Raw genomic sequence first — 25,414 nt, forward strand, 5'->3', positions numbered from 1 at the left:
CTACAAAAAGGCCTTGGAGCTTCTTTCTCTGCCTGGCCTGTTTCTCTCTGTCCACTTTATACCCCTAGAGACTCAGCTCAGATGAGGCTCCCCAGGGACACATCTCTCACACCCATCCAGCCTAGCCCATCACACCATCCCAGGCACCTGCTCCTCGCTCTCACCAGTCATACTTGAAATCAGATGCTGAGTAGATCCCTCCACTTCCTACTCCGTGTGAAGGCAGGTGCGGAGGGAGCCAGCTCGCTGCCAGATGTTGATGCTCTACACCAGGCATGGCCAACATACGACCCGCGGGCCGGATCCAGCCCGTGTAATGCATTTATGCGACCCACGATTAAATTTTTAATATTCTCCGCTACTTTAAAATCTCAGCTACTCAGAAGTGGAAGCTTCTTTGATTATTGGAAATTGAGATATTTAAGAAGATAATGATACATGGAAAAGAATTCCGCATGTGACTAATCTAAGAGTTAACTTCCAATAATTGGTCAAATGGATTCGTGATACTTCTTTATTTTTAAAAAAAATCCCATTATAAAGATTTATAACTTTTGTACTTGTCTGTACTCAATATGAACTGTTTGACGTTTAGCGGTGATGTGAAACCCACATTATTTTAGGTGGAGTTTGCCAGTGCACACCCAAGGTCAAACAGTTCGTTATTTTTGTGGTCAAGTGTGCTGAATCAAGTGGCATTGTAGCATAGACAATAGCTGCAGCTGATAACTGAAAATGTGTCCAGGCTGTTTGTAAAACGAAATAATTGTTTTATTTGTGATATAACCCCTTCAAGCTCATTCTATTAATTAAATATTGCTTTGATTGATTGTGATACAGTTTGAATATTTATATGGTATGTAATTATATTTTTATTAAAATAATATTGTATATTAATTTTTTCACTCACATTTATTCATAAACAAATTACATAATAAAATTTTGTTTACTTAAACAAATCATTTTTGTATTTAACATATTTTATTTATTTTATTTTTTTTACAGAGACAGAGAGAGAGTCAGAGAGAGGGACAGATAGGGACAGACAGACAGGAACTGAGAGAGATGAGAAGCATCAATCATCGGTTTTTCATTGCGACACCTTAGTTGTTCATTGATTGCTTTCTCATATGTGCCTTGACTGTGGGCCTTCAGCAGACCGAGTAACCCCTTGTTTGAGCTAGCGACCTTGGGTCCAAGCTGGTGAGCTTTGCTCAAACCAGATGAGCCTGCGCTCAAGCTGGTGACCTCGGGGTCTCGAACCTGGGTCCTCCGCATCCAGTCCGACGCGCTATCCACTGTGCCACTGCCTGGTCAGGCTGTATTTAACATTTTTTTTTTTTGTATTTTTCTGAAGCTGGAAACGGGAGAGACAGACTCCCGCATGCGCCCGACTGGGATCCACCCGGCACGCCCACCAGGGGCGACGCTCTGCCCACCAGGGGGCGATGCTCTGCCCCTCCGGGGCATCGCTCTGTTGCGACCAGAGCCACTCTAGCGTCTGGGTCAGAGGCCAAGGAGCCATCCCCAGCGCCCAGGCCATCTTTGCTCCAATGGAGCCTTGGCTGCGGGAGGGGAAGAGAGACAGAGAGGAAGGAGAGGGGGAGGGGTGGAGAAGCAGATGGGCGCTTCTCCTGTGTGCCCTGGCCGGGAATCGAACCTGGGACTTCTGCACGCCAGGCCGACGCTCTACCACTGAGCCAACTGGCCAGGGCCTTTAACATTTTTTAATTTTAATACTTTGGCCCGTGAAAAAAAATTTTCTTTCTAATCTGGCCCAGGGGCAAAAACTGTTGGCCACGCCTGCTCTACACCTTCCATCTGTCTGTCTCTCATGCACATTCCCTCACATACATGTTTGGATCCAGGGACCCACTGCACAGCCCAGACCTGAAGCAGGTGAATTTCTTCTACTCCCATCGGGTCCCATGACCAAAGTGTGCCCCAATTTTTCCATTGGCTCAAGTTTTATAGCTAGCTTGAGGTTTTACATTTGAGATGAATTATTGTTTATGGTGTGAGGTTTGAGCTGTTTTGTTTTGCCACCGGGCAGAGCCCTTGGGCAGCGGATGATCTGGGTGTGGCCCTCCTCCCACAGCTTGGGAGGCTGCAGGGGCCGGAGACGCACCTGGTTCTCCAGGCTGTGCTGCTGCTGCTGCTGCTCCAGCCGCTGCTCCAGCTCCAGCTCCTGCGCAGATAGCACTCCCTGCTGCGCCTCCCACAGCTGCACGGCCTCCTTGAAGTAGGTGAAGAGGTCCAAGCTCTGCCACTCTGCCCGCTTCGCTAGGGCCTCAAAGGATTTCTGCCGTGACAGGACGCAGAAACGGGGCACTGAGGGCCGACTGCCCCAGGGTGAGGCCCCATTCACAGGGCTCCCTCACCAAACAGTGGAGGGCTCCTGTTTCCCAAGGACTGGCCATTACTGCTTGGGCACCGTCCTTCAAGGTCATCTTCTGGGTCTCACCTTAGCTCATGGCCCTCTCCCTGGGACTGCAAGTATAGTTCACCCACGTCATACCCTTTGTCTGGCTGACCCTGAAGTTCCCTGTCTAGACCTGTCCCATGTCCACTGAAGTCACTGACAGGAAGAAGATGGAGTCTGGGGTCTAGAGGAAAGGAACAACCACCCTAGGAACCAGCCTGGGCGTTCAGGTGGCTGCACCCATCTTGGCCTGGGGCATCTTCTTTGGAATCCCCTGAATCTCTGCATCTGAGCCAAACGCCACACTCACTGTTAAATCTTCACATTTCCCTCTTTTTTAAAAAAAAAACGTGTGTCTTATGCTCTCATCAGTGTGAGGGGTCAGTAAACTTGGCCCATGGGCTAAATGTGGCCCTCCATCCTTTTCTGTTTGGCCCCGGGAGCTAAGCACACAATTTATATTTTTAAATGGCTAGGAAAAAATAAAAAGAAGATATTTAATAATGTGAAAATTATTCAATACATAAAATTCAAATTTCAGTGTCTACCAAGAAAATCTTATTGAAACACAGCCGCACCCATTTGCGTGACAACAGCGGAGTAAGAATTTGTTACAGAGACCTGACAGCCACAGAGCCGGGAATACTCACTACTGGTCCTTTACGGAAAACGGTTGTTGAACCCACTCGATTCTAAGCACCTTGGGGCCGGGGCTTATTGCTCCCGTGGCCCTTCAGCCCCAGGCTGAGCAGGAGCTTGGGGAGCACACAGTGCCCGAGGCTGTTCCCCCGAACTCCTGCGTAGTACAGTGTCAGCAGGTGGCTGGGGCACCAGGGGCGAGAGCCTGGAGTGCCCGGTGTACGGGGACTGCTCTGAGGGGCTGCCCATGAGGAGGGAAATGGACTCCCTACTACCAGGAAAGTTGGAGGCCCCTGGAGTCCCGTTCTTCTCACAGCCCAGCACCCCGGGTGACCCCACCCGGCTCCCCAGCGGCACGGTTCCCAACTACGCACGTCCAAGGACTCCAGATCCTGCTCCACCTTGCCCTGGTGCACTCCCACCATCTGGAAGAGGGACGGGCTCACCAGGCTCTCCGCCTCCTCCTCGGTGAAGGCTTTCCAGTCCAGCAGCTGCTTCTGGAGGGGACAAGGCCCAGCCTGGCTTAGGGCTGGTGGGCCTTCACCGCAGGGCCTGGTCCTGCCCCCCGTAGATCTACTCCCATCCACCACTGAGAGCCTCAGGAGAAACCCTCACAGCAGTGGAGATGGTCCCTGTGTTCTACCCTCCGTGTCCGGATGTTGGGTGCTGCCCACGCCTTGTCTCACTGAATTCCCCGGAGGTGTTCTCATGAGCCCCGTTTTGACAGATGAGGAAACCAAGGCTCAGAGAAGTGAAAGAACTTGCTGGAGGTACACAGCTGGCCCATGGTGGGGCAAGAATCTGAACTCAGGACTGCCCTACTGCAGCCCCTACGGGCACAGCCCAGCGCCCTGCACCGCCTCAGCGCTGCTACAAGTCAGACGGGGCTCCCACTTCCTGTCACTGAGCTATGGCACCTGGAAAGTGGGCTCTCTATAATAATAAAGCTTTGGTTTATGCATAAAATCTAAACTAGACAAGCCTCCCCCTAATTAAATTTTGTCTGTAGTTGAATATTTCCAATGCTGCTGAATAGGACGAGCAGGTGTCCTCTGTCAGGCCTTATGTTCTCTGGGGCGTGTGACAACTTCTGCACTCGTCCCCTGCATGTGCGGGACAACGAGTGGTGAGGATGAACACAGGCATCAGCTCTCAGGGCCCAGGGCCATGGGCTCCAGGGGAGGTCCTGGGCAGCAGCAGGGGAGGGGAGGGGAGTGCTGGGGGGCAGGGGACTCTCAGAGGACACAAGGTTACCCCCTCCTCTCCCTCCAGGCTTTACTTCTGAGGTTTGATGCCCCTGAAGTGCTGACTGAGAGGCACATGGCTATCCCTACGGCCACAGAACAAATGAGCACAGCCCTGTGGGCTTGGCCAGCCCCTGAGCCTTTTGTACACTTGGTCTTCTCATCTCCAGATGGGGCTGGTGACATCCATTCTGCACAACCTTGTCAGAGCTGACAACCTGTGCAAGTGGGTGGCACTGCCCACAGAAAGAGCATGGCCCCGTACAGCGCTCTGCTCAGAGTCCTGGGCGAAAGCTGCACAGACATGCGAGGGGTGGGCGAGCAGGGGCTTCCAGGGGGCACAGGGGGTGCTTGGCGCTCAGGGACTCCTGCTGCCGCAGCCTGCAGGTTAGACCATCTTCAAAATGACTGGGCTTTTTGTTATTTTCACCTAAACAGTTTTACTGAGGGGGCAGGGAGAGGGCATTTTGACAAAATATTTCCTTGTACCTCAGAAGACCAGGCCTTGTCATTGAAGGGGTTTGTGGGAAACTCACTGGCTCACCCTCTGGCAGAGGGGGGCAGGGTGGAGAGAAAGTTGGGTGTGACGACAGCAACAGCCCTTTTTATAAAAAGTGAAGTACTGGGAATAACCCCCGTGATGCGACTTCAGTTGAATGAAGAGTGTCATGTGCTGTGATACAGGGGTCAAGGGTAAAATCTGAGCTGATCGGAGAGTGTGAAACTTTGTGAGATCAGGGAAGGCTTCCTGGAGGCGGTCATTCACATTGTGCTACAACCTGAGGGACAGGTGGGAATAATTGGGGAGGACGGGGTCCAAGTGGTGGGAAGAGCTTCAGAATCTCCACCGCCTGTGAGGTCCTGGGGCCTAGGAGGAAGGAAAGCAGGGGATCCAGGCAAGAGAGAGGCAGGGGCAGGCTGGAGAGGGGACACCCACCTTGCACGTCTGCACGTGGGCCAGGCACTCCTGCCAGGTATTCTCATACTCTAAGCGGAGCCGCATCATGCATTCCATGTGGTAGGTATCTCCATGGGCAGAAACAAAACATGTCAGCTTCCCTTGCAAAAGGAGGAGGGGAGATTGAAAGAGCGGTTTGCCCTTCACTAAGGGAAATGTCTTCTCCTCAGCCATGTGCCTGAATCAGGACCACCAATCTCACCAAAATTATCCTCGCTCTCCTGACTCTGCCAGGCAAGGTCCTGGCGGTCCCATTGGCGCCCTCAGGACTTGTGCTTCCCTTCACACCCCATAGGGTGTCCCCCAGGAGGGACGTGCCACCCACGTCCCGAGTTTATAATAAACTCTCAGGTAAATAATTGACCAACAGGCTGAAGCTGCTAAAATGCTACCACTTGAACAGAGTTCTGGAGAGATTGAGTGGAGTCCCGTAAAGCTCACTCACCAAGACGATTATTCAGGGCGTTTAAAGAAGAATACCATTCAGCCAGCTGAGCTTTGCTGTAATTGGGGGGCAGAAGGTCACTGGGGAAGGAAGATTGACAGGTAAGCCATGCTTGAATGAAATGCTCGCTCATCAAAATTGGTAGCCTCTTCAAGGAATGTGCTCCAGTGTACTCTCTATGTAAACACTGAATAAACAAAGGGACTTGCTGGGGGGTTCCTGGTGCCAAGTACACACCTCATGAAAAGGTCTGTTCATATTAATGAATCTGTTCCTTAGAAAATAAAACTGAATTTCCTAATGGGAAGAAACAAAAAGCTTACATCACTTGACCAAGAAAGCTGCTTCTAGGAGTCGACTCTGAGATAACACAAAATGCATACAAAGTTATGCATTAAGACAGTCACTTAACATTACTGTTTATCAACCTAAAATAATCACAAACAAGCTTCAAATACAACAATAGGGAACTGTCTAAATAAGATACAGTGAATCGTCTTGTGAAGTCATTAAAAAAGTGTGGCAGATTGAAAAATGGCCTGTTATTATTAGCTCCTCCCATGAGGAGGTGGAGTCTATTTCTCCATTCCTGGATCTGGGCTAGGCCACTGGGACATCAGCAGACAGGACACAGCACAGGCTGGGAAAGGCCTTTAATGTTCCCTGCCTTCACTTGTTGCAGGGAGTTCTTGTGCCACAGTCACCATACCTATGAGTCCAGATTAGCCTCCTGGAGGCTGAGAGAGCATGCGGACAGAGGCCTCAGCTGTCCCAGGCAAGGCTCTGGACATGGGAGTGAGGCCATCCTAGACCACCTAGCCCCACCACACCAGCCCAGACCAGGGAACCACCTATCTGACCCACAGAGTCGTGAGAAACAAGAAATAGTTGTTACTTTAAGCCACTAACTTTGTGTGGTATTTAATAATATGGAAAGATGCATATGGCTACAGAAACCATATAATTTACTGTCCAAACCAGGACATTTTTGACAGTGAAAGGGGGAGTGTTATTAATGATTATGCCAGAACAGGACGTGTAACCCAGGATGAGCTTGGGCACCCTGCTTATGGTGGGGTAATGAAGAGCTAAAGGTAGGTGTACAAGAGTATATGCAGCATAATCTCAAGCCTAAACATGGCACTAAATGCAATGTGGTATCCTGGATTGGGTCCTGGGACAGAAAAAGGACATTAGTGGAAAAACTGGTAAGTCGAGTTCAGTTAAGAGCAATGCATCAGAATTAATTTCTTAGTTTTGACAAACGTTCCGTGGTAGCATAAGATGACAGCATTAGGGGAAACTGAGTGAGGGAGAAACAAGAATTCTGTGTGCCATCTTTGTGGCTTTTCTATAAATCTAACATACATAAGTCCAAAATACAAATGTAATTTTAAAATTAGTTTTAAATTACATGCATATATGCTTATTAGGTCCAAGAAAATCTGTGGGGATTCTCACTGCCCTGTGGATAACTCCATCTTGGGGCCCTGGGAATCTTGGCACACCCCCCCCCCCACTGCCCACGGGCCTGCAGAGGTCCTGTGCATGAGCGCGGGGGATGGGAGAGGTGCAGGCACAGCAGGGGCTTGGGTGCCTGGCCCTGAGTTTTACCCAGTTTAACAAACGGGCTCAGAGTCAGAAATAAGTGGAGTTATGGAAAACAGCAACAGCACTTTTCCTTGCATTGAGATTTTTGTCCACCTTGTTCATTTTACACCTGTGTGAAAACATGGCTGCACGTGGAACAGGAGATACCAGCCTAGCAAGGAGACCGGGTGGGGCTCTAATTGCCATTTATAGCCTAGCACGGGGTATAATTTTGTTTCTTTGTTTCTTTTTGGCTGAGAGAGCCATGAACGCCACATATTTTAAAATGTAATTCCGTGAGAGCCATACAACGACCTATGTACTTTATGCATTATCCAATAAAAATTTGGTGTTGTCCTGGAGGACAGCTGTGATTGGCTCCAGCCACCCGCAACCATGAACATGAGCAGTAGAAAATGAATGGATTGTATACATGAGAATGTTTTATATTTTTAACGTTATTATTATTTTTATTAAAGATTTGTCTGCAAGCCAGATGCAGCCATCAAAAGAGCCACATCTGGCTCACGAGCCATAGGTTCCCCACCCCTGGCCTAGCAGAACTTAGGCTCTGTGGTGAGGAGACAGAAACCTGAGTCCCAGCGTTACTGGGATGGGAAGGACCAAGGAAGATATTAGGAGTTTCCAGCTTCAGGACCACACAGGCTCCATCCTGCTGCTGAGAGCGGATTCTACATCCTCCCCGGGCAGTGGGCTTCCAGGGTCCCAAACATTCAGTGTACCTCCCACCAAACAGCTTATCATGGCATTAGAGCTGGGTGGATCTGGGTCTGAGAGGGGGTGTCCATAGCCTCTAACAGGTCCCCTGCCTGACAGCAGTCTTCTCACTGACCTCCCAGCCTCTAGCCTTAGACCCCTCCAACTCACCCTCCAAACTGCAAAAGCTGATGGAGCCACTCTGCTCCCCACTGCCCTCAGGACAAAGCCCAACCCCATAACCTGCCCCCTCCCTCCACTCTCCCTCCACCTCACTTCTTGCCATTGGCTCCTTCCCAGCTCTTTGGCACAGTCACCCTCAACTTTCTGCAGTGAATGCATCATGTTCAGTGTTGCCACTGGGGCTGAAACACCTGGGAAGGTGGACTCAGGTGGCCATGCCAGGACCAGAGAACCCGGAGATGATGGCCTTGTCTGGAGGATGCCTCAGGAAAAATGCCAGTGCTGGGGACTGTGCCTGCCTCCCCCGCGGACCCCAGAGGCACCCCACCCCAGGGACCCATCCTGCTGTACCAGATGGTGTGCAGAAGCTTCAGCCGCTTTTTCTGCAGAGATTTCTGTTTCTTCAGCAGGCTCTCCAGCTCTCTCTTCACAGCTGGAGGGGTCTGGATCCGCTCACTGGCCATAAACTCACTGGGTGCCCAGACGCATTGGCACCACGGAGAGAAGAGGAAGGGCAAGGTGGATGGGAGAGAGAAGGGAGGAGACCCATGGTAAGAACATTCAGAACTCCAGCAGCCCTACACCACTCCCGGGGCGGGGGGGGGGGGAGAACCGAGGGACTGCCGTGAGGCTCGGATGCTACGATCATGGGACCAGCAGGCACAGATCCAGGCGAGGGTCCTGCTGCTGCCTGCCAGCTCTGTGACCTTAGACAAGTCACTGATTCTCAGTTTCCTCTTCTGGAACGGAGCTAATGATGATCAAGACCCACGAGATATTGCTAGCGAAGCCCTGAGCACCGTGCCTGACACATGGGAAGCGGCCAGTGAATGTTAGCTCCTGCCATCACCGTTGATGACTACTGACATTTGTAACCAGCTCCCGGGCCCAGACCAGACACTTTTCATGCAGCGTCACGTTGACCATCACTGAAACCCCACCACCAGTCCGCCAAGGTGCCTGCTTTGCCTAAGGAGAGAAAGGCTCTATATGTTCAAGGGCTAGATCCAGTTCACAGGGGGAGTACAGGTGAAGCCAGGTCTCAGCACACGTTCCTTCGCCCTCAGTGTCAGACGGGTGCTCTCCAGCGGGGGTGCAGAGGCACAGACAGGCCTCTCCGCCAGACCTGCAGCACAGACGGACACACACTCTGGTGTCCTCAGACATCTTGGCCCAAGGTGTTCCTTTCTTAGCAAAAGAAAGCCTTGCTTGTCGGCCAAAAGGTCCAGGATGCTGTGTCAGTGTTAACAAGAATGTCACCTGGCAGAGGAGGCCTGGAGATGGGCGCTCTCTTCCCTTCCCTCCGGTGGGTGAAATTTGCCCCCAGAGGGCGGGAAGTATCCGAGCCAGGAACGCAAGGCTGTGTGTGAGAGTCAAGACTGGGAAGGGGGCAGATAGCCAGACTAACATTTTCAGATAGCTTGTACTACTCGCAGAAAATGTTTACGGAGAAAATAAGAAACAAATCTACATACGCACCGTGGGTCTAATAACCCTGGGAGAAAAGACACCAAAATATCAGGTGTGCTTCTCTCTGTGCTGAGAGATCAGTGGTGATTAAAAACTTTTTCTTTACTCTTTAATCTAATTTAAATAAAATAAAAGAGCACATATTACTTTTACTACCAGAAAAACAACAGCATTTTAAAGTACTGATGAGAGGGGAGGGAGAACGCCAGCCCGTTGCCCACGCTGGCTGGCCGTGCGAGCGGGGAGAGCAGTGAGCAGTGTGGGTGGCCGCTGACCTGAAACTCCGCACCAGGGCGTCCTTCCTGAGCACCTTCCAGGCGTCCAGCAGGCCCTCCCAGCGGCGGCGGCTCTCCAGCTCCTGCTTTAGCGTGGCCTCCATCAGATTGACAAACAGCTGCGTGATGGCCCTCCGGTTGCCCAGCAGGGCCTGGTTCATGACCTGTGGTCACAGGCAGACAGGTTCTAGATGGGTCAGGGGGGCTCTAGAAGGTCAGAACAAGGCTCAATTGGACTCTGGCCTGTGGTGGTACAGTGAGTAGAGCGACAGCCTGGGGTTGCTGGTTCAAAACCATGGGCTTGTCTGGTCAAGGCACATACAACAAGCAAGCAATGAATAGCTAAAGTGAAGCAACTATGAGTTGATACTTCTCGCTCTCCTCCCCCTGTAAAATCCATAAAAATAATCTTTAAAAAAATAAGTGGCTCGGCCCTGGCCGGTTGGCTCAGCGGTAGAGCATCGGCCTGGCGTGCAGGGGATCCGGGTTCGATTCCCGACCAGGGCACATAGAAGAAGCGCCCATTTGCTTCTCCACCCTCCTCCCCTCCTTCCTCTCTGTCTCTCTCTTCCCCTCCTGCAGCCAAGGCTCCATTGGAGCAAAGATGGCCTGGGCGCTGGGGATGACTCCTTGGCCTCTGCCCCAGGCGCTAGAGTGGCTCTGGTTGCGGCAGAGTGACGCCCTGGAGGGGCAGAGCATCGCCCCCTGGTGGGCAGAGCATCGCCCCTGGTGGGCGTGCCGGGTGGATCCCGGTTGGGCGCATGCAGGAGTCTGTCTGACTGTCTCTCCCCGTTTCCAGCTTCAGAAAAAATAATAATAATAAAAAAAAAAAATAAATGGCTCAGTTGGACAGGGGTGTTGGGAGGCTGGAGAGGGACCAGGTGAGTGCAAGCTGAGGTCCTGGGGCCCCGTGCAGCCATGGCCAGGCAGCGTAGTGGCAGTGTCTCAAAGCTGCTGCCTGGGGCTCAGTAGCCACAGACAGTGACCAAGGTCTCTCCTGAGGACTTAACAATGAATTGTGACCATGTGAGCAACCCAGCTCCAAAACCACTGCAGATTGTTTGTTAAAAATGCCAACTTTGTTTCACTCGAGTTAAGTACTCCAATGGGCTCTTACTGTTTAACTGGTTGTTTTTTTTGTTTTTGTTTTGTTTTGTTAATAAATTCATTCCCAAAGCAGAGTGCTCATGCCATCAGAGTCCAGCTGCGATGAGAAGTGGGACCTCATTACCGAAGGAGGCCAGAACTGGAACATTGTCTGGCAGTCTTCCCAGAGGTTCTCTCCTGGGTACCCAGGCATGGTGACTGGAGAATTCTTCCTTGTATGCACTGTTCTTCCATTGAGCACCCTGTCCCCTTCCACATGAGCAGCCTCTCCCATTCCCCCAGGGACTGCAGCATCCAAAAAAAAAAAAAATGCTTCCACACATTTCCTAAGACTCTAGGCACTTCCCTGGGGCAGGGTGAGAGCCTGCCAAGCACAGTGGGTGGAACTTCCTATAACACTCATCAATGGAACCTGAGGTTTGATGCCAATTGTACTTCCTTGTGTTGGTATCTCCTGAACTTCCAATTCTGCAGCCATGTATGAAGATATTTACAGCATAGGGAATTTGTGGAATTAACTGAGATAAATGCACAGAGAGCAAGTAGCATGTGCCAGTTATAGTGAATAAATTAACAAAGAAAAGGCAGACAGTGAAACAAAACCCAAAACCGGGACACTGCCAACTCTGACTCCTCTAATGGATCAAATAGATAAAAGTTAGGAACCCTTGCTCATCTCAGAATGAGACCTGCCATTACTGAGCCCTCTGTTACCATCCTCCCAACAAGTAGGGGGGGCGGGGGGTTAAGTATTATTATCCCCATTGTTATGGACAGGGAGTTCCGGGCACAGGGGCTGAGTCATTTCGGGAGCTTTCATGTCTGGGCAGTGAGGAGGGATGTCTGTGCCTGCCCCTTGTCTGTGCTCTACCCAGGACCTAGAGGCATAGCCCCGGGCTTGATGCCCCTCTGTGATGCTCACTATAATCTGGCTGCCCAACTTTCTGCACAGGACCAGAAACCCATGCAAGCAAAATATGCCTCTGAGGGGCCACAACAGCATCCTTTCATGCAGCACAGGAGTCAGACTTAACTGACTTTGGTGACATCAAGAACAAGCTACAATTTTTTTTAACCCCAAAGAAAGCAGCTAGGATAGGCTGCAGTTGTAGACGGGGAAGCAGTGGGGACCAAGCCGGGGGCAGGCCTGGTCCAGCAACAGGCACCGACAGCCAGCAGCAGGAGACAAAAGAACCACTAGAATACTAGATAAACAGAGCAGGCTGGGCTCACTCCCGAGGGCACAATCCACCCGAGACTGTGACAGCTGTGAGATGAAGTCTCCACAGTGCAACACTTATTGTATTGCACATGGTCTCTGAGACATGGCCCCGTAAGCCCTTGGAAAATCGTCAGTGCTCAGAATGATGATGCTATGTTAGGTATACTGGGATTAAGATGGCAGGGAAGTATGAAATGTACTTCAGAAAGATTTCTATTGAAAATACTTAACTAAGACTCTGGATCTGAACCTAAGTGGCCAACCTGAGTTACTTGGAAATGCTGCCTACGAGAAGCCCATCATTTCTGAGACACTAGGCTCTGGGGTACCCTGGGGTCCTGGCTCCTTCTTCCATGGGCTGATTCTCTTGCACATGAAGACCACTCACCATGGCTTCTTTATTGAACAGCCTGTACACGTCGGGCTGCACGAGGTAGGACGTTTTCTCTATGATTTCCACATATTTCTTCAATACATTTTTTATCTAGAAATGACAAGGTCCCACAGTTAGTGACTCTCTCTCTTCCTGGAGAACTAAGCGGAAGTCTCCAAGAGCCTGCTGGCGGGCCACTCACTTTATCTGCCCGGGAGAACTCGAGTGCGAACAGCGTCTCGTCCAGCTCCTTGAGCCCCCGCTTCTGGAGCAGGAACTTCTCGGCCACCTGGTCCCACAGCTCCAACAGGCTCTGTGCCGAGAAGTCTGGGTCAGGCTAGGGGAACAGAGGGCGAGGAGGGAAGGAGAAGGAGCAGCGTGGGGCGGGCCAACCCAGGGGGGACCCCTACTTGGATATTGTAGTCTTTGAAGTTGTCATCATTCTCCACTTTTGTGAAGAGACAGTTGATATCTTCTTCAAACTCGGCCAGTTTTTTTAAAAGAAGTGCTCCTGACTCCATGATGAGAGGTTCCATTTCCTAAAATAGGCCATGAGGGCAATGGCTATAGTATCAACAGCCTCAGGGTGGGCGGAAGCTCCCGGCCCATGGTGAGGAAGAGTCAGCTGTGGTCCTGTCTCAAAAAGGATAACCATTACCTAGACTTAAGGAGTTAAGATCTACGCATTAGTTCACAACTAGCGCCAGGAGCAGCCATCATTTGGGGCATGTGCCGAGCCAGAGGCCCTGCTGTCTGCTGAGCTGGGGTGAAGCAGGCGCTGACACCTGGCCAGGCCCACGGTTGGGGTTCAACAAATGTTTGCTGAAGAAGTAGCCAATAAAAAAATCCCAAGTTTACTTCGGATGATGAGACTAAGGCTCAGTTGTGTTGTGTGACCAAAGCCACAGAGCTTCTGGGTGAAACTGAGCTCATGTCCAGTTGGGACGTGTTAGGAAAGTGGGGCACCTTATTGCTACTGTGGGTACAGAGTCAGCTCCTAGAATCAAGGGGTACAGCACGAGGCAGAGAAGACTCAGGAAGAGAGTGGTGACTGCGAGCTGTGGCTCAGGAGAACGGAAGGGCTAGGGAGGGTGTCATTTAGGGCAGTGGTCCCCAACCCCCGGGCCGCAGACCAGTACTGGTCCGTGGGCCATTTGGTACTGGTCCACAGAGAAAGAATAAATAACTTACATTATTTCCATTTCATTTATATTTAAGTCTGAACGATGTTTTATTTTTTAAAAATGATCAGATTCCCTCTGTTACATCCATCTAAGACTCACTCTTGACACTTGTCTCGGTCACGTGATACATTTATCCGTCCCACCCTAAAGGCCGGTCCGTGAAAATATTTTCTGACATTAAACCGGTCCGTGGCCCAAAAAAGGTTGGGGACCACTGATTTAGGGAACGTTCGGGACTGGTGTGGCCAGGCATGAGGTCTCTGGAGAGGAACAGGGAGCCAACCAAGGGCGGCGCCTGAGAGCCAGGCAGCATCAGGCAGGGTCCGGCCGTTTGGCCCCTCGTGAGTAGGACTGAGCCCGGAGATCTAAGGCTGGGCTTTGGCGTCAGACCTGGAGTCCAGTTTCCACTTGGCCCCCTACATGTCAAGTCAGACAAGACTTCCTGGGCTCGCCTGTAAAATGGGAGTAATGACAGAACCTGATAGAGCACTATGTTATAGCAAGTACTTGCAACCAGCCACTCAAATATGGCTACTATGGTTCTGTCAACACTGTGGTGGGCCACTGAGAACATCAGAGCTGCGCGGGAAAGGGAGGGTGGGGGCAGTGACAAGCCCGTCTTCAGAATGGCCCAGGGACAGAAAGGGAGCAAAAGTAAGGATTCTCACCATTCCAATCCGAGCGATCTCCTCCTTAAAACTCCCCAGAGCACTCTCATAGTTCCTCCTCTTGTAGTCGCCTTGAAAAGTGACAGTGCTGACCCTCTCAGGAACTGGGGGAGAACGACAGAGGTGATGGGCTGCCCTCAGAGTTCCAAGGCAAGGACAGAGCGCCCTGGTTCAGGAGATGGATCCCAAACCAGGCCAGTCATGTCGGTTTACGGAGGAAGAGAAAAGACGATGGCGATCCCTAAGAGCCATGGGGAGCGAGTCTCACACAGGCAGCTACGAGCTGCCAAAATGGCCCCAAATGGTATGTACAGAACGGGACCATTTATGTTTTTTTTTTTTTTTTTTAAGTTTTATAGAAGTAAATACACACACAAATAAGAACAACTGACACTTACATAGATAGTACTTAACATGTACAAATAAATACTGTTCCAACGTTTTGGTCTTATGTTACAAGGGAGGACACTCAGGCACGGAGGTTAATACAAAGGCAGTCAGTGTCTGAGCAGGGCCCTCTGCTCTAGGGTCTGCCACCTGACTCCACTCTGCTGTCCCCTGAACCTACGTAGGAAGCTGGACACCATGTGGCTTCATGGGGGGAAGGCACTCTTGGGCGAAGAAGGGGTGCTATCATAAAGAGGGAGTTCTTACTTTCTGTTTATCTCTTTCCTTTGTTTTTCTGTAGTGAACATGCATTCTGTTTTCTTCATGAAAAAAAAAAAACTTCATATTGAGATAAAATCAACTAAGACAATGTGGTATGAAGGAAAAAAAAACTGTGGGTTGAGAAATTCTATTGTAAAATCGCAGCACAGCAAGCAACATCCTTTACCAACTGGTTTCCATCAGTAAATACTGACAGGGCAGGCAGTCCTTGCCTCCTCTGCCAGCTCCCTGCATTGGGAGAAGGTCCCAGGGAAAAGACCCAGGGGACAAGCCTTGGGGGAGAAGACCTCAGGGAATAGGCCCAGGACAAGACCCAGGGGACAAGGCTTGGGGGAGAAGGCCTCAGGGAACAGGTCCCAGGACAAGACCCAGGGGTCAAGGCTTGGGGGAGAAGGCCCCAGGGAATAGGTCCTGAGGTCCTGGGACAAGGCCTGGGGGAGAAGGCCCCAGGGAATAGGTTCTGGGACAAGGCCTGGGGGAGAAGGCCCCAGGGAATAGGTTCTGGGACAAGGCCTGGGGGAGAAGGCCCCAGGGAATAGGTTCTGGGACAAGGCTTGGGGGAGAAGGCCCCAGGGAATAGGTCCCGGGACAAGGCCCAGGGTACAAGGCTTGGGGAGACGGTCTAAGAGACCTTTCTTGAGGGGAGAAGGCTGAATGAGAGCTGCACACAGTGGGAGCTTCACATGTTTCTCCACTAGAGCTCCTAGGAGACCCCCAAGGGCCACCTCAGGAGACCTGCCCTCACGGCCACCCGGAGGCTCACCAATGGTGTCCATGAGGCCCCTGACTTCTCGGGCAGCAATGGTGCTCTCACTCTCTTGAGTTTTTTTCTTCTCAGATATTTTCTTTTCCCTGGAGAAGAAACAGAGAAGAACAATAAGACCCCAACCCCCTTATACTCAGGACAGCTCTGGCACATAGGGGAATCTATGTGCCAATAGCCTGGGCCCTCTGCTTTCAGAGTGTCCTGAGGCTGTGCCAGCCTCTCACCAAACTGCCTGGGCATCTTCTGCCAGTGGATACCATGGATCCTAGGACAAGAGTTTGGGGGCTGCCCTCAGGGAGCTTGCTTCCGACCTGGCTGCAAACCACACATGGGTGGTGGGCAGGGACCATTTTTCCATGTGTGGAAACAGAAGACCTGCAGGACCTGCCCGGCATTCAGCACGCTCCTGCAGGGACCATTTTTCCATGTGTGGAAACAGAAGACCTGCAGGAGCAGGACCTGCTAGGCATTCAGCACGCTCCTTATTTGCTCCTTCAGCAGCCCGTCCTTGTGAGGCAGCGGGGTAAGCCCACCACCCAGGGTGGTGGAAGGGCCTTAGAGAAGTCACTGTATGAAGCAGAACTGAGATTCCCAGACCCACACATGTGACACCACAGTCCATGGTGCATGGGGTTTGGGAGTAGGAGGAGAGAGTTGGGGTGCCGGGAGAGACCATCCCAGCAGGGAGGACCAGGGTAGGTGGGCATGACCTTAGCTTTGAAATAAAAATCCCTGAATGCACTGTCCATGGTGCCAGCACCCAGAATGCAGCAGTTTTCAGTGACACCTGCCGTGCCTCAGGGCACACACGTGTGCAGCACTTACTGGGCATTTCTTACTAGTTCTTACTACAGACCTACCAGTGAGGGAGACTACAGGGCCTGGGCTACAGCTGATGGGGTCCAGGTTGACCCTCCAGAGGTGGGTTTCACAGTTTTGACAACCAAATACCTCTGGATTAAAGTGGCCTCACAGAAGCCTGAGAGAGGCTTCTGACTGAGAGAGGCTGACAGCTGTGGCTTCTCGGCCACTGGCCCAGCAGACTCGAGGCTTGGTTTACACTGGTGATGATCTATCCCTCCCCTGATCACTTCCACCCACCCAGAGGCCCCATCGTACATGAACGAGCATACAAGTTGACTGGCGTTAGCTGGCTGAATTTCTGAGAGGACAGGCACCCCAGAGAAACACCAATGCCATTAGTGACCCCAGTCACTTTGCAGTTGTCAGGGCCTGGCATATCTGTTTCTGCCACAGGCCGCAGGGAGTTATCCTCCAGATCTGTGTCTAGGGCAGAGCTGGCTTTGTCTATCTGTCTCAGGAAGTCAGCACAGCACAACGCCAGAAACTTTCATGGGAAATACCCTTCCAAAAACACTGTCCTATGGGTGCAGAGAGCTCCTGACGGATGCCAATAGAGCCTATTGGGTTATTAGGGTGACGGGTGGTCCTAGGCAAAACCCTGGGGAAAAAGAGGCCCTTGGGAGGTACAGGGAGATATTGGTAGACCCTGGACCTGGATAGCTGGGATTCTTATGGGAGCCAGAGTCATAACCAGCCTGTGAGACCAGCTTCCTGAGAGGTCAGGGAACATGGACAGGCCCCAGCTGTTTGTGCCTCTGGATCCCTGTGTCAGGCATCAATTCATGGGCTACAGAAGGCTGACCTCCGGTCTGGACTTAGGGATCCAGTGGGTTTGCCCATCTGTAGGTAGTTCAGGGTGTTGAGTCAGAAGCCTTAGGGACACTTTCCCTGGGAAAAGCTGAAGGTCAGATCACGTTGGAGATCTTTATCCAGCATTGGATCAGTACCGGAGTTCTCCAAAGAGGGGTGAAGGGGAAAACAAGGGCTGATATAGGAAGACAGACTTTCTGCACCAGAGTCCCAGACCTGAGAGGGTTATGATTTGCACAGAACTCGAAGAGCGGATAGGAAGCCCAGCTTCTGCTACATTCTCCCAAGTTGCCAGAGAGGAAGATGCAAGCCCAGCTTTGCTTCCCTTTCCTTTTCCCTGTTCAAGGTGTCTGAGCTCAAGGAGCTGCAATGGCATGCTCAGGAATCTCAAGTTCAGCTTTTGAACTTAGAGGTTCAGAAAGAACTGATCGGCCTGCTCCAACCCCATCTGCTCCCATCTTAGGAAACGGCACCTCTCCATCCATCCAAGAGCTCCGGCCAGAGACCAAGGACTCGCAGAGCATCTCTTCTCCAGCTCCATCGCCTGGTCCATGGGTTCTGCCTCCAAAATATGCCTGGCATGCCCTACTCTCCCTCTCACAGTCCTGCCAAGAGTAACTGCATTGCTGCGGCCTCCCGCCTGCCTCTTCCTGCAGCTCCCCAGAGTCCACACACAGCACCCTGAAGGCCTTTAAACTGAAAATCAGCCTGACCTGTGGTGGCGCAGTGGGTAAAAGCGTCGACTTGGAATGCTGAGGTCGCCAGTTCAAAACCCCAGGCTTGCCTGGTCAAGGCACATATGGGAGTTGATGCTTCCTGCTCCTCCCTCTGTTCTTTCTATCTCTTTCCTCTCTCTGTCTCTTTCTCTCTCTGTGTCTCCTCTCTCTAAAAAGATGAATAAATAAAGTGTAAAAAATAAATAAATTGTAAAAAAATTAAAAAAAAAAAAAAAAAAAAAAAAGAAAATCAGCTGCTCACTTTAGTAATGTCCAAAATATTGACTGTGGCCTGGAAGCCGCTCCTAGCCGCATCTTCCTCTCCCCAGGCCCGCTGACTTACTGCTTCAGCCTTCCGCAGTGGACCAGCCCATCCTACCCAGAGCCTTGCCCCATGCGTCCCTGCCCTCATCCTCAGGGTTTCACTGAGACCCTTCCCCAGAGAGCTTTACAGACTCCTGTGCCACCATCCCATCCTCTGGGTCGGAGCCCTCCTACTGTTGGGGAGAGCAGCATATTTATTTACTATAGAGGACTCAAATTCAAGGAGGATCCCCATGCCCAGGACCTGGCTCAAGGCACTCAAATCAGTTATCACTGAGGGGTGGGGGTAGGGGGAGGAAGGAAAGGAGAAGCAAAGAATCCTGCAAAGTAGGTGTTATCACCTCCCTGGGACTTCATTCCTACCTGGCACTCACCTTGTGTGAGCTCTTTTTGAGCTTTTGAAGGCCCTGATGCACCACCAGTAGGTGTGGGCCTGTGGCCTGAATGGCAGGACCTACCTGTAGAGAACAGGGTTTTCCGTGACCCAGTCATTGGGCAGGCTGTGCATCCACTTCCGCTGCCGAGGAGACATCATCTCCCCTTCGGGAATATCCACCTTTTTCATCAAGGGCTTGCTGCCATTCTTCGGGGTCCTGGAATGCTCTGCATCCCGCTTCCTGGAGGCCTCGAGGGAGTGGACCAGCTGCACCTGCATTCACAGAAGATCCAGCTGGGATAAAGGGTCAGAGCACAGACTCCCCAGCACCCTCAGACTGACTGCAGTCAGAAGAACAAGTGGGAACCTGCCGGCAGGAAGGCACTTTGCAGGAAGGCCTTCAACCCCAGGGCACACCTCAAAGAGGAGGGTTCTCCACTCCCTGTAACAGCCATTCGGCCATTTCCAGGAAGATATCTTTTAAGAAATTTTAATGAAGACCAGGATGTTCATCCCAGCATTTTTTTTTTATAAACACAGGAAATGGGAAAATAGAACTATCCAATAATAGGAGATTAGTTGAAGGGACATCGTCCCTTCAATGGAATGTTAAGCATTTATTAAAAATGAGATTTGGGGTTTTTTGTGATATGGTGAAATGCTTATGATATGATATACCATAAGATACATCAATTAAAAGTACAAATTAAAAACTATAACCAAAATTATACAGTATTTTCTCAAAAAAAATTTTTTTTTTTCATTTTTCTGAAGCTGGAAACGGGGAGGCAGTCAGACAGACTCCCGCATGCGCCCGACCGGGATCCACCCGGCACGCCCACCAGGGGGCGATGCTCTGCCCCTCTGGGGCGTCGCTCTGTTGCATCCAGAGCCATTCTAGCACCTGAGGCAGAGGCCACAGAGCCATCCCCAGCGCCCGGGCCATCTTTGCTCCAATGGAGCCTCGGCTGTGGGAGGAGAAGAGAGAGAGAGGAAGGAGAGGGGGAGGGGTGGAGAAGCAGATGGGCGCCTCTCCTGTGTGCCCTGGCCGGGAATCGAACCCGGGACTCCTGCACGCCAAGCTGACGCTCTACCGCTGAGCCAACCGGCCAGGGCCTCAAAATTTTTAATGCATAGAAAAATGACCAAATATTTTGGTGGTACAGGAGTCAGGAAAGCTCTCTGAAATGCACAGAAAAATAAGCCAAACATTCAAAGCGTTATACTGTTTCCAGGGAGTGGGATCAAGTGAGTAATTTGTTTGTTTGGTCTCTTTATCCTTTTTATAATTTCCAAGACTTCTATAGAGAGCATTATTTAGGGGTCAAAGTAGAAATGCAAATCTAATTTAAATAAGCAGCACAGAACTCCAGAGGAAGTGTTTATGAGTCTGTGTATTTCTTTTAAGATAGCATTTTATAACTTTGGATGATGGGTACATAATGCAACCAACAGTTCAAATGCTATAGAGATGTTTAACCGAAACCTATGTACTTTTTTTTTTTTTTTTTTACACAGACAGAGAGATAGAGAGAGGGATAGACAGGGACAGATGGACAGAAAGGGAGAGAGATGAGAAGCATCAATCATTAGTTTTTCGTTGCGTATTGCGACAGTTAGTTGTTCATTGATTGCTTTCTCATATGTGCCTTGACCGCGGGCCTTCAGCAGACCAAGTAACCCCTTGCTTGAGCCAGCGACCTTGGATCCAAGCTGGTGAGCTTTTTGCTCAAACCAGATGAGCCCGCGCTCAAGCTGGCGACCTCGGGGTCTCGAACCTGGGTCCTCAGCATCCCAGTCCAACGCTCTATCCACTGTGCCACCGTCTGGTCAGGCGAAACCTATGTACTTTTATTGATCAATGTCACCCCATTAAATTTAATTTTTAAGTAAATTTTAAAAATGAAAAAAGATATTGTTTTGTCTGTGCAGTTTTTTATAGATGACAAGGCAACTCTAACACCTATATGGTTGTCAAGAGGGTGTTTCTTTAATACATTACAGGAAGTCCTACGTCAACTAGGCAGCCACTAAGTTTCATGAAGTACATGAATCCCCACAGACACGGGAAAGGTCTGTGAGATACTGTAACAGGGAAAAGCAGGTTTCAAAACACTCGTATGGAATCAAACCCAGTTTTTAAAAAGAAAAATTAGAAATGCTCTTATGCATAGGAGAGGGAAGTTAGGGGAGCAGAGGAAAGTTTGGGGAGCAGGAAGAGGGAGAACAAAAGGACAGGCTTACCTCAGCCTGGAAGATCTGCTGATACACTTTCCCATTGGGAACCTGGGTCATCTTCCCCATTGAGGACACGTTGGCCGCTGGCTGGACGTTCCTGTTGGGAAGTAGTTGTCCAAGAATCACTTCTGGGATCTGTTCTCATTAAGACCAGAGGTTGAGACAGACACTCCCACCATTCCAAGGATAAGTCCTCTCCAGAGGACATGACCCCACAGGTGAGGCAGGACTGAGGCCTCCAGATCCTCTGCTCTGGGAGAAAGCATGGGCCCTTCTTCATCCTCAGTGTTTTTAAACAAAAAGGAGGGGGCAAAGAAGAAAAGGGATAAACCACAGGCAAGAACTGAACTCGCAGAGCAGCCTGTCTCTCCAAGTCGCACAGACCATAAATCCCATTTTGAGGTGAAGAATAATAAATGGTAAATGTTTTTTGTTTGTTTGTTTTTGTTTTTGCTTTGCTCTCCCAAGCTCTTTTGGGAAAGGTCAACGCACCTAAGGTGTCAGATGTAATTTCAATTCAACCTTGAATACCCTCCCCCACCCCTCCCCGCACACACACACCTGTTGCAGAACGCGGTGGACACAGGGAGGGCTGAGGGAGGATGCAGCCTGTCTCTGGCCAGGCTAGTTTAGGCGCCTACTGTGGGCTGAGAAGATCCAGCAGGCTCCTCTCGTGCCCCATCCCACCACCCCTCCCCCAGGTCACCGAAGAGGGGGGACAGCCTCTGGATAACCCTTTGAGCTCGGTCCCGAGTGGAGGGAGGCCTATCGGCCAGGGCGCGGTCTCACCCCAACTTCAGAAAGCACCACTCAAGTCCGCTAAGGCCTGCCCAGCCTTTACTGTAGCGGGAGGCACTTCGTCTCCAGGGCAACGCGGAGGGGCGGGAGTCCCGCTGGCCCCGCCCTAACTTCCTTTACTTGGAAGAAGAGGGACGGCCTCCGCGGCGGGAGCGCCCCTCCTGGAGTAGTGAAACCGCTGGTCAAGCCCTCCCTCAAAGCTAATTTCTCCTCGGTACCTGGGGGACCTCCGGGAGGCAGGAGTGTCCGGAGCCACACAATAAATGCTCTGAAAAATAGTCGGGGACAGATGTAGCTCTGAGCCCTTAACTATGGCCAAGAAAATCTGTCCTATCTTCTTTATCTTGGTTAAAACCAACCTCTGCTGGGAAGGACCACAGAGTAGTGCTTGGCTGTTATTTATTTATTTATTTATTTATTTATTTATTTATTTATTCATTCATTCATTCATTCATTCATTCTTTCTTTCTTTCATTCATTCATTTATTGGCTGTAATTTAGAAGCGCAAAGTGTCTCTACAAGAGACCACCTCTTTCTCAGTTTTAAAGAGGTTGAAGGACTCAGAACTCAGGCCTTAGTGCTTGAATGGATTTACAATAAAAAGCCTAATTTAGATGCTTCTCTGAGTTGCGTTCATCCAATCCACCACTGCCACATAACCTCTAAACTACAGCTCCTACCTACCCACTCTGCTCATAAGGCCCTCATTAACTCCGCAGCTCCTACGCAATCCACGCAGCCCCTAGTGACCACAGAGGCCCCTCCCCTGGTTGCCACCTTGACTGTCCCTGCTTCAGCTAACTCCTCACTCTTCCTGTATATGCCCCGCCCCTCCCCTCCTCATTCTGCTCCTCTGCTGGCATCTGCCAGCCTCCACACACCCCAAACCTGCCCTTACTTCCGGTCCACTACCATGAGTGACAAGTACCCCACCTGCTCAGCCTGACCCCGCATCACCTTCCTCACCCCTCACTTCTCTCTCTGAGTGTGTTTGAACACTGGCTGCTGTCAAATACAGGAGTTCAGAGCTCCTGTTGGAAGTGTCTCCTGAAGGGCAGGTGTGCCTTACTAACCTTGATTCAACTTGGATTGCCCTCAGCAAGGGCATGTCCTCAGGAAGCCGGGTTTCTGCTACTCCTCCTGCTTTCACTGCACTCCATGAAAGGCCACTCTGCCTGCACCAGGGACGGCCACTGTAGGGGAGTCCCACTGGCCAAGTGGATAGATGGGCTGCCCGGCCTTGGGTCTAAAGGGCTGGACCAGGGACAGATGATGTGTGTATTCTTCAACTCCCACCTCTGCTCCCATAGCAGTCAGTGCTGCTCCATCGCAGGATTTCTCCTGGGTGTCTAGTTGCCAGTGACATATGCCCTAGATGGCTTTCAAGAGTAGGGGAGACGGATAGATTCTTAGTGGATCCATTCGGAATGCAAGTCGGAAGCATCATGTAAACGAGGAAACAAAGTATTACCACTCTGTGCTCCGCTCCTCCCCTAACCTGTCAGTCTGAGATGCACCTCTGGAGTCTCCTTCCTGAATGGATGAAGAAAGACGGCTGTACAGAATGTCCTGAGGTGGTGAAGCCTTTGGCATGGCCTCGGTCCCAGCCTGGGGGGTAGAGACCCCAGTGGGGCTCAACCAGGCTCCTGAGATACCCCATCCCTTTTCATTCATTGCTCAGCCTAGCTAGGGGCCTGGGCACACAGAAAGCCCAGAACACAGGACTCTGGTCATTGTGGGCTGGGACGGGGTGAAGGCAGCTGGGATAGGGTCTCTGGCTGGAGCGGGGAGCAGCCTCTTCTCAGGGGCCTCTGAGAAAGTCACTGCTCCTCTTCAGGAAAACTGAGGGTGATGGTCCTGTGCTGCAGGCCTCACAGGGTGGTGATGAGGTTCAAGGGAGGAAAGAAATGTGCTGGAGCTTCGGGCCCCACTCTGTCCGGAGGTGTGAGGGGAGAACAACAATTACAGTAACATGACATTAAGTCCTCCGGAGACCCTGTGAAGTAGGTAGAATCCTCTTTCCAGCTGAGGAAATAGGCGTAGGGAGGCTAGACCATAGGACCGAGGCCACCCACCGGGATTGTTCTAGACTCAGAGCGTGCAGGAGGAGGGACTAGCACTGGTACCAAGTGACTTGGGTCAGTGTCCGGGATCTGAGATTAGGGGTTCTGGGGGAGATGGGGTGGCGTATGGCCTCAGTGACCCTGTCCTAGATCCCTGGAAGGCAGGGGTAGCCTTCCAAGTTCGCTCTCCTGGAGATAGTCTCCCAGAGAGCCCCGAAAAGGCAACAGCCTGCAGGTGAGTGTGTCTGTGTGTGAGGGGGGGGGCTCTAGGGTCAGAAGCCTCCCAGCTGGAGGCCTCCAAACCAAGAGTGGGGGAGGGGGGCTCCTACTCCTGCAGTCCTGCCTCCTGCTGCCACAGTGCCTGAAACCCTCCCTTAGAAGTAACCAGTAGGAGGGCCTGGAGAGCTGGGTGCGGGATTGATGTGGGGGGTGGGGAGGGGTCTGGGACCACATATTCTGTGATTTGCCAAAAGCAGGTCCTAGTAGGTGATTGGGAGGAGCCTGGTGTTCTTGGAGGGTGAGGGAAGGGGGAATTGAGGGGCTACTCCTAAGGGTTCTAGGCTATGCCGCATGGGAACCCTAGGGTGGGCCAGGAGACTGAGGGTGGAGTTTTCAGGGGAGGTTGTGGGGGCAGCATGTGAGAGTTGGGCTCCTCACCATTCCCACTCCAATGACACAGGGTGTCGTCCCCTTCCTTGGCACGTTCCTCACTGACCTGGTCATGCTGGACACTGTGATGGACGATTATCAGGAGGCGTGCGAGTCTGGGGGCAGGAGAGCAGGTCCCAGGATCCTGAGACTTGGTAGAAGAGAGCGCCCACTCCACCGCTCCCTGTACTGAGACTTGGTAGAAGAGAGCGCCCACTCCACCGCTCCCTGTATTGAGACTTGGTAGAAGAGAGCGCCCACTCCACCGCTCCCTGTACGGGGCCCTGATCCTCAGCCCCTGGTAAGCCTCCCTGGAGACCCTCTCAGCCACCCTGCGAGCTGGGGCGCCAGGCGCATCCTGAGGACAAGTGAACGGAGGCTCCCCGTTAGGCAGCCATCCAGTTCCTCAGGCTGGAGAAAAAGCAGAGCTGCCTGAGAGCAGAGGTGCTGGAGGTGTGTTGAAGCTGGACTCGGCCTGTCCCTCAGGTGGTGCCCACAGAGGGGAGAGATATCAGGTTACTCCAAGTCAGGCAGCACATGAATGGCTGAGGAGTCCCTTACTGCCTAAGGCTTCAGTCTCCCAACTTGTCATCAGAGAGGGTTCAGTAGAAGGTCCCTTGAGCCTCAGCTCCCATGTGCCCCCA

At 51.5% G+C, this 25,414-nt stretch overlaps 1 protein-coding gene across 2 annotated transcripts in view; it reads right to left on the bottom strand.

Annotated features, from left to right (window-relative positions):
- CCDC180 (coiled-coil domain containing 180) overlaps positions 1 to 22,104 on the bottom strand; it is a 55,922-nt gene extending 33,818 nt beyond the window's left edge. The window contains exons 1-14 of one of the 2 annotated variants that reach the window (XM_066367611.1): positions 22,050 to 22,104; positions 21,267 to 21,357; positions 19,105 to 19,295; positions 15,930 to 16,018; positions 14,498 to 14,601; positions 13,056 to 13,184; positions 12,848 to 12,958; positions 12,661 to 12,756; positions 9,944 to 10,107; positions 8,550 to 8,669; positions 5,709 to 5,788; positions 5,243 to 5,331; positions 3,436 to 3,558; positions 2,129 to 2,302 (exon numbers count right to left, since the gene is read on the bottom strand). In XM_066367611.1, coding sequence (XP_066223708.1) covers positions 2,129 to 2,302; positions 3,436 to 3,558; positions 5,243 to 5,331; positions 5,709 to 5,788; positions 8,550 to 8,669; positions 9,944 to 10,107; positions 12,661 to 12,756; positions 12,848 to 12,958; positions 13,056 to 13,184; positions 14,498 to 14,601; positions 15,930 to 16,018; positions 19,105 to 19,295; positions 21,267 to 21,326 — 1,530 coding nt within the window. In that variant the 5' untranslated portion in view covers positions 21,327 to 21,357; positions 22,050 to 22,104. The other variant, XM_066367610.1, reaches the window with a different exon arrangement.
- Between the last annotated feature and the right edge of the window lie 3,310 nt (positions 22,105 to 25,414).

This window comes from Saccopteryx leptura, chromosome 2 (assembly GCF_036850995.1).
Source record: "Saccopteryx leptura isolate mSacLep1 chromosome 2, mSacLep1_pri_phased_curated, whole genome shotgun sequence".
NCBI lineage: Eukaryota > Metazoa > Chordata > Mammalia > Chiroptera > Emballonuridae > Saccopteryx > Saccopteryx leptura.